Source organism: Hordeum vulgare, chromosome 5H (assembly GCF_904849725.1).
Source record: "Hordeum vulgare subsp. vulgare chromosome 5H, MorexV3_pseudomolecules_assembly, whole genome shotgun sequence".
NCBI lineage: Eukaryota > Viridiplantae > Streptophyta > Magnoliopsida > Poales > Poaceae > Hordeum > Hordeum vulgare.
In genome coordinates, this window is record NC_058522.1 from 414,953,131 (window position 1) to 414,961,964 (window position 8,834).

The 8,834-nt window shown below is 49.9% G+C and overlaps 1 protein-coding gene across 1 annotated transcript; it reads right to left on the reverse strand.

Moving 5' to 3' along the window:
• Positions 1-667: 667 nt before the first annotated feature.
• On the reverse strand, positions 668-4,819 carry LOC123398667 (homeobox-leucine zipper protein HOX25-like). Its single transcript, XM_045093117.1, has 3 exons — positions 4,294-4,819; positions 3,812-4,209; positions 668-1,377 (listed from the first exon to the last, which is right to left on the reverse strand). Exons 1-3 carry the CDS (start codon positions 4,397-4,399, stop codon positions 991-993), a joined length of 891 nt encoding a protein of 296 aa, XP_044949052.1. The 5' UTR covers positions 4,400-4,819; the 3' UTR covers positions 668-990.
• Positions 4,820-8,834: the final 4,015 nt, after the last annotated feature.

The following is an 8,834-nucleotide window of genomic DNA, read 5'->3' on the forward strand; positions in this document are numbered from 1 at the left end:
GGATTTAAGGATCCTAATATGAGATGTCTGATTGTAGAATCAATTATTTAAGGGGTGACCGGTGAATGTCCGCGAACACGCCCGGACGCGTCCGTGGGCGTTTGAGGGGTCGGATCTGCAAGTTCCGGCTATAGATGCTCTTAAAGCCCCAAAGGACCAACGCACTAAAACAACATCCGTCGTTGATGTAGAGAAACGTAGATATGATGGATCCAATCTATAGACACACGAACGCAGACAAACAGAAAGGGAGCAAGCAAATCCAACAAAGACAAACATCCACTGGATCTCGTGAGATTTGCCAGGGACACGCCATCACACATTGTTAGACGCACCGTCGAGACGAGGGCTAGGTGAGAAAAAAACTTATTTCATTTTTATGGAACTATCGCCGCCTCGCCTCCATGGAGTTGGACACAAACCTTAACCAAATGCATTTTTTTAACCTAAAATTGAAGCCGGGCCCTTCCCACCGACAAGGGCCAGGATCACCGCGCCACCATGGCCTTAAAGCCCCAAAAGACGAGGTAGGTCAGCGGCAGCGTCAACAGGAGACGGGAAACCCTCATTACATGGGAATCGCTCGTGGGAGGAGGAAGACGTTTCGGCATTGTAATGGTTGGATTGTCAATAATGTGCATGGTAATTATAAGGCCAAAATGGTCTCTACCAAAATCAATAGTTATCGTTTTCATGAGAAGATCGAACAATCGTACATACCACAGCCCACGTTGATGACATTGCTGATATCCCTGGTTAAGCAAAGCAAGGCCATACAGTTTCAGCCTAAACATCTGCTGAACTATGCCCCGAGTATATATATCATGTATCACTAATTCACTACTCACGGCTAGTAGGGCAAATAATTAACACACCTAGGAAATACTCCGTATGTTACACTTCTGGATTGGATTAAACAATGGCGCAGGTTCACAACAGAAGATAGGATATAGATATGCCATTTTTCCTGATGTTCTCATCGATGATCGATCAGCTCCAGAACCATGCCCAGTACTTACGCTGCGCTTCCTCCTCTTCCTCCTCCCCTTGTTGGACGCTCTCGCGCTCCACGGCAGCAGCGTCGAGCATAGTGTACTCGGGGAGGAAGAAGGCGCAGCCGCTCAGCTCTCCGCTGGCCGCTCCGGCGCAATCGTCGTCAGAGGACGACGGAGGCGAGCGCGCGTCGGCCAAGTAGGAATGGGACTCCGGGCTGTCCTTGGCTCCCCCGGAGAAACTGGCCAGCACCCCTACCGTGCCATCGCCGGTGGCGCCGGCGGAGTAGCCTTCTTTCGGATGAACGACTGCTGCGGTTGGCTTCTCTTGCTCGGACACCGGCCACGACTCCTTGGCTTGCAGTTTCTCGGTCAGTGATGTCACCTGGAAATGTGTATGCTCGCTCATCATCAAGGTGACAAGATCTTGTTTGAAATTCAGGTGATTCGGGACAACTGGGTAACATAACACTGATTTAGAGGATATGCTACTGACTACTGGAAATCGCGAGATTAATGAGTGCTCGATAGCTGTTCGCTAAGCTCGTAGATAGTCAATCATTGACTTTAGCTCCAAGCTTAATGAACGAGCTAATGACATTTCATGAGCATCTCGTTAAACTCGTTATTATAACATAACACATATTCTTATCTTCATTGACACATCAACTCGTCTATTTTCATTCTAATCGATCCGATCGACCCAACCCAGCCGATATGAGACATTCCTATGGTTATCTCTCTTCATGAAAATTACACCTAAACTCTTGTCTCTAGGCACACATAAAATTTACACCTAATTAAACTCTCATCGTGCTAAGCTTAATGATCTCAACGAGCCAAAAAAACTCATTAATCCACCCCTGCTAAGGGCCAACCATCTTCATCCTCCCGAATGGGCGGATGTCAGGCCACCGCGTGTTGCTTCATTACGGGCCTCATGCAAGCACAGGAGGATGTGCCGACGTGACGAAGATGAGGCCGGAGTACCAAACTATAAAGGAAAGCCGCCGCCACCACCGCGGCATATGACGTCACTGAGATGGCGAGATTTGAGGGAACCTTATTCGCCAGACCCGTCGCCTCCACCACCAACAACACATGTCTAGAGATTACTTTAGTGAGTGTCGCCGCCACCACAATTCGAAGGACAGAAGCGACGGAGAACAAAAACCTATCTAAAAGCTCTAAATCAAGGTACCTTCAATCCATCTAGATTGGGATTTCCACGCACTTATAGGCCAACGGAGCAGGTGGTGGCAACCTACCGACGCAAGAGAGGTGGTGGCAACCTACCGACGCAAGAGAGGCGGCGGTGCGGTGCGGTAGAGATCGACTATCCTATGGTATCTACATGGGAAAACGGTTAAAATCTACTAGCTGATCCCATCAGCGGGTAAGCCGCCTCCACTAAGCAACACGTGCCTCTGTGGGCTCACGCCTACCGCTCTCTTTCTACACAGCATCTCCTTCTTTCTCTCCCTTCTGTCCTTTTCACGCGCGGGCAGAGGAAATCCTCCCATGACGAGCACCACCGCCGTTGTCGTCTGCTGCAACCAAAGCCGCACCATCCCCTCCCCTCGCAGCCCGGCCTTGCTCTTCTCCCTCGAAATCGTTGTCCTTTGCCTAATCTTCCTCCCAATAGGAACTGCTGCTCCATGTCCTGTGGATCTCACCGTTGACCACTACCGGCGCTGCAAGCCGGCGATGTAGGATCTCGTCGGTTGTTGCCGGCGCTGCGGGGGCTGCAGCGGAGCTTCGGTTGGAGCTCTGACGAGGCTGCAATGGAGCTCGGCCGAAGTTTTCATGGAGCTTTGCCCGAGCCGTCGACGTTGCGTTGGAGCTCCGTCAGGGCTTCAATGGAACTCGACCGGGGTTGCGATGGAGCTTCATCGGACTCGTCGGCGCTGCATTGAAGCTCCGCCAGTGTTGCAATGGAGCTTGGTCGGAACTGCGGTGTTGCGTTGAAGCTCCATCGGAGCAGCAATGGAGCTTGCCAGACGCACTCAGTGCTGCGTTGCAGCTCCATTTAAGCTTCAATTACGTTTTGTTCAAGCTGAGGTGCTCGCTGCTGCCGTGGAGCTGCTATGATCCAACGGCCATCAACACGTTAATCTAAGGACTGAACAGGCAGATGATTTCTTAGAGAAATCATTCGGCTGATTTGTAGCAGCCCCCGTCTACATGAACAAATTGGAACGGGGTATTGGTATGCTTCAGATGCGATGACAACATCGATGATATTTTTACTTTCTACCCACTATACTATTCTCTAATACATCCAACGACATCAGGAAAGTCCTCTTTGTTGCGGATTAGGTGGTTGTCTTCTACTTAAATTTCAATTGATTAATTTGATACCCCTTCTCCATGCTTATAGTTTAATCTTTTTAGGTCACATTAAACTAACTAGCAAAATCACACGCAAGCTTACAACCATTAGACTAAGTCGAATAGATGGTGTTAGCCATCTAATGTTGACTCTGCACATGAGTATCCAGGGGAGGCTCGGTTTATATCATTATATGTAACAAAATCGCAGACGACTTAGATTTAGCAACACTTTTTCGGTTTCAGTTCTAATCGTCTGCATTTAAATTGTGCTGAAATTTGTCTAAAATTTGAATTGTGTTTGAACCTGGACCTAATTCAAGGACCACTGTATTTTTTTACCACAAAAGTAAATATTTAGGGGATAATAGTAATCGCCAAAAATTCGTGAATCTTTTCTCCATGTGGGTCATGGGAAGTTGGGAACTCAATTATGAAAAGTTGTGAAGTTAATCAGGTGATGAGCTAGCGGTGGCCGGATTGATCACCTGCGATCGGAGGTGGTGGTTGTCGGCGAGGAGCGCGTCTCGTCCGGCGAGTAGCTCGGCGTGGGCGGCCCTGAGGGCGTCGAAGTCCTGCTCGAGCTGCTTGGCCTTCCATCGCGCGCGGCGGTTCTGGAACCACACGGCCACCTGCCGCGGCGCGATTCCCAGCCGCCGCGCCAGCTCGCTCTTCCGCTCCGGCTCCAGCTTCCGCTTCTCCTCCTCGAAGCTCCGCTCCAGCGCCCGCACCTGCTCCGCCGTCAGCCGGCGCTTCCTCTCAGGCGCGTTCTCGTCGAGGCCGTAGTACCCGTACATCTCGTCGTCCAGCTGGAGCTCCTCCTCCGGCGATGTCAAGAACGGCCTCTTACGCCGCCCGTCCTCCACGCCGGCCACCACCGGCGAGCCTGCAAATACTCATGCGTGTAAGTGCAATTAATTAAGGGGAGCATTCCAACAAGGGAAGGAACCCCAAAGATATCGATCCATACCTCCAAGCAAGCTCCCGCTGCCGCCAAAGAGCATCATCTGACCTCCTCCGGCGCCGGCAGCGCGGGACGGCGCGGCCGAGCCGAAAATGAGGCGGCCGGAGTCCATAGAAAACTCTATCAAGAACCAAATTAAGAAGAAGACCCTATCTTGCGGCACGTAAATTACATATACGTGTGCGCACCACGCGCTCCTCCACCTCCTTTTGAAACACGGAGGCGATCGACCGGCGGGCCGGAGCTAGCTTGATTAGAAGGAGGAGGCGGCAGCGGCCGGGAACTTGTGGCGGTAGAAGCTGGTGCTCCACAGCATGCGCGTCGACGTCTTCATGGGGTACAGAGAGAACCCCATCTCTCCAGCCACCGCCGGAGAAGAACACGGGATTCTGTCAGGCCAAGTTTGCGCGATGCACGCACGGTGACCGGAGAAGCTGGCCGACGGTGGTGGATGGACTGGATTTGTGAATAAGCTTTTGGGGTTTGCAGGTATTTTCTACTCCTAATAGGGGATTAGGGACATTGCGGGTAAAGTTTGGAGTGTAAAGGAGGAAGGATTATATAGGCCCAAGGTGTGGTGTCAATTTACTGAAATGACCCTGGTTAGAGTGGCAGTTTTGTCTCCTGATTGGGGGATTAGAGTATCTTCATTACTACGACATTTAGTCTCTTTAAGATAACCTATTTATATTTTGGTTCCCTTTTTATTAATCAACAAAGTGGTATTCCACCTAGTCACATGTGATCGTCATTTTACACGCTCATGCCCTAACAAAAATAGCAGAAGAAGAGGGTGCTCTTGCAATTCCGTTAAGGACGGAGTTCGCCCCGTTTATACCAAAAATTTCACAACTTTGTGGTTGATGAAGGGATATCACTGCAAATAATAAATACGACTACAGATGCGAGCAGTCCCTAGCCAAAATTAAAGTTCTTCACCAAATACAAACTGACGACCTTAGGTTTAAAGAGACGGCATGTGTGAACAATTTCTTCAACAACGCCTCCAAGGAGTAAATGGCGCCCGTGGGCATCAACACACCGGCACCGCTCCTTTAGGGAAAATCTTTCGCCGAAAGCGCCTCGCACCACCACCCAACCAAACTCTGGGGGAAGGGATGAGGCCACGCCAGCTGCAACCTAGATCCAACCACCATGATCTAATTTCGGGGTGAACTCTATGATAGCATCTCTAAAAAGGTGAAAGATATCCATGGGCTCCTTCGTCACTTGTACCAACTATCGAGGTACGACAAATTATGGGACCGGCAAAGGACCCCTTTGCGGTTCGACTGTCGGGATAGTCGTGCGCAAAGAGCGGAATCAGCCAACAACACGCAAGGTTTTAGGCAGGTTCGGGCTACCGCGAGGTATAATACCCTACATCCTGTGTTTTAGTGGATTATGAGCGTGGAGTCCAAGTTACAAAGAGCGCTACTTGCCGGCAAGGTGCTTGAGAAGTGCGATTACGCATGCAAATGGACAGGGTTTCGACATTTGTAAATGTTGTCATGGGCCTCCTTTTATAGACTAAGGGGTTACCACAGTGGCAAAAATCGTAATTACATGGGGTGAATGTTGGTGACGACGCGTATGAAGACGTGTGTCGATAAAGTTGACTCTCGAGCGGTGGTTCGCCACATAGCCAACAGCTCTACCTAACCGCCTGCGCACCCGCCACTCATCGGCAAAGTTCTCCGCGCGCACCACCTATTGGGGACAGGTGTTAGTGCGGAAGTGATAGGGAGCTTGTCGGCTTTGCCTTGCCATCCTTTTCTTACCGGGAATGTGTGCCTCCTCTCCGGCGAGTCGTTAGTTTTGCTTGTCGATGTAGTGCTTGATGGGCGTGTTGCCTGTCGGCAAGATCGGATCCTTGTCAGGGCGGCTTTGCAACAGCCCTATGCCATCAAAACCGCATGCCTAGAAGGTTTGTGAGGCCCTGGTTCTCACTACACCGTCAGGAGCCCCAGGGACCGCCTATAACACAGAACTCGAAAGGTCCCGATGCTGCAGGCGGGACCAAACTTGGCATGGGTTTTCACAATTACATTCTTGTCGGAGTGTGTACCTAAGTAGCAAAGTAGATATTCCTGCTGGGGCCGGTGGCTCACTGATAAGATCTGATCTTGTTGGCGAGCTCCGGAGTCACCTTGAGCAGAAAACTCGAATATCTCAATACTGAAGTGGGCCATGGAAGAAGCATATATATTTGTTTTGATTCCTACAAAGAACCTTGAGGTCCTTGATGTAGGGAAGGCTTTAGGTTGGCTTGCAGACGAAGCACTTATGCAAAGCTATTGATGCTAGCAAGGTTTTAGGGCGGTAGAGGACTCGAAGGTTCTCAATGTCGTCTTGCTAGCGATGAACTTATGAAAACCTCTTGACGCTGGCAAGGCTTTTAAGCAGCAGAGAACTCAAAGATTATCAATACCGGCTTGGCGACGAAGAACTTATGCAAAGCCCTCGACACTGGGAAGGTTTTGTTGGGGAACGTCGCATGGGAAACAAAAATTTTCCTACGCGCACGAAGACCTATCATGGTGATGTCCATCTACGAGAGGGGATGAGTGATCTACGTACCCTTGTAGATCGTACAGCAGAAGCGTTAGAGAACGCGGTTGATGTAGTGGAACGTCCTCACGTCCCTCGATCCGCCCCGCAAACAATCCCGCGATCAGTCCCACGATCTAGTACCGAACGGACGGCACCTCCGCGTTCAGCACACGTACAACTCGACGATGATCTCGGCCTTCTTGATCCAGCAAGAGAGACGGAGATGTAGAAGAGTTCTCCGGCAGCGTGACGGCGCTCCGGAGGTTGGTGATGACCTTGTCTCAGCAGGGCTCCGCCCGAGCTCCGCACAAACGCGATCTAGAGGAAAAACCGTGGAGGTATGTGGTCGGGCTGCCGTGGAAAAGTCGTCTCAAATCAGCCCTAAAACCTCCGTATATATAGGTGGGAGGGAGGGGACATTGCCTTGGGGCTCAAGGAGCCCCAAGGGGGTCGGCCGAGTCCAAGGGGGAGGACTCTCCCCCCCCCCAAAACCGAGTTGGACTAGGTTTGGTGGGAGGGAGTCCCCCTTCCTTCCCACCTCCTCCCTTTTTTTCTTTCTCTCTTGATTTTCTTCTCCTTGGTGCATAGAGCCTTTTGGGCTGTCCCACCAGCCCACTAAGGGCTGGTGTGCCACCCTCAAGGCCTATGGGCTTCCCCGGGGTGGGTTCCCCCCCCCCCCCCCGGTGAACTCCCGGAACCCATTCTTCATTCCCGGTACATTCCCCGTAACTCCGAAAACCTTCCGGTAATCAAATGAGGTCATCCTATATATCAATCTTCGTTTCCGGACCATTCCGGAAACCCTCGTGACATCCGTGATCTCATACGGGACTCCGAACAACATTCGGTAACCAACCATATAACTCTAATACGCATAAAACAACGTCGAACCTTAAGTGTGCAGACCCTGCGGGTTCGAGAACTATGTAGACATGACCCGAGGGACTCCTCGGTCAATATCCAATAGCGGGACCTGGATGCCCATATTGGATCCTACATATTCTACGAAGATCTTATCGTTTGAACCTCAGTGCCAAGGATTCATATAATCCCGTATGTCATTCCCTTTGTCCTTCGGTATGTTACTTGCCCGAGATTCGATCGTCAGTATCCGTATACCTATTTCAATCTCGTTTACTGGCAAGTCTCTTTACTCATTCCGTAATACAAGATCCCGCAACTTACACTAAGTTACATTGCTTGCAAGGCTTGTGTGTGATGTTGTATTACCGAGTGGGCCCCGAGATACCTCTCCTTTCACACGGAGTGACAAATCCCAGTCTTGATCCATACTAACTCAACTAACACCTTCGGAGATACCTGTAGAGCATCTTTATAGTCACCCAGTTACGTTGCGACGTTTGATACACACAAAGCATTCCTCCGGTGTCATTGAGTTATATGATCTCATGGTCATAGGAATAAATACTTGACACGCAGAAAACAGTAGCAAAAAAATGACACGATCAACATGCTACGTCTATTAGTTTGGGTCTAGTCCATCACGTGATTCTCCCAATGACGTGATCCAGTTATCAATCAACAACACCTTGTTCATAATCAGAAGACACTAACTATCTTTGATCAACTGGCTAGCCAACTAGAGGCTTGCTAGGGACGGTGTTTTGTCTATGTCCACACATGTAAATGAGTCTTCATTCAATACAATTATAGCATGGATAATAAACGATTATCTTGATACAGGAATTATAATAATAACTATATTTATTATTGCCTCTAGGGCATAATTCCAACAGTCTCCCACTTGCACTAGAGTCAATAATCTAGCCCTCACATCACTATGTGAATTACATTGTAATAAATCTAACACCCATACAGTTCTGGTGTTGATCATGCTTTGGCCGTGGAAGAGGTTTAGTCAGCGGGTCCGCTACATTCAGATCCGTGTGCACTTTGCATATATTCACGTCCTCTCCCTCGACGTAGTCGCGGATGAGGTTGAAGCGTCGTTTGATGTGTCTGGTCTTCTTGTG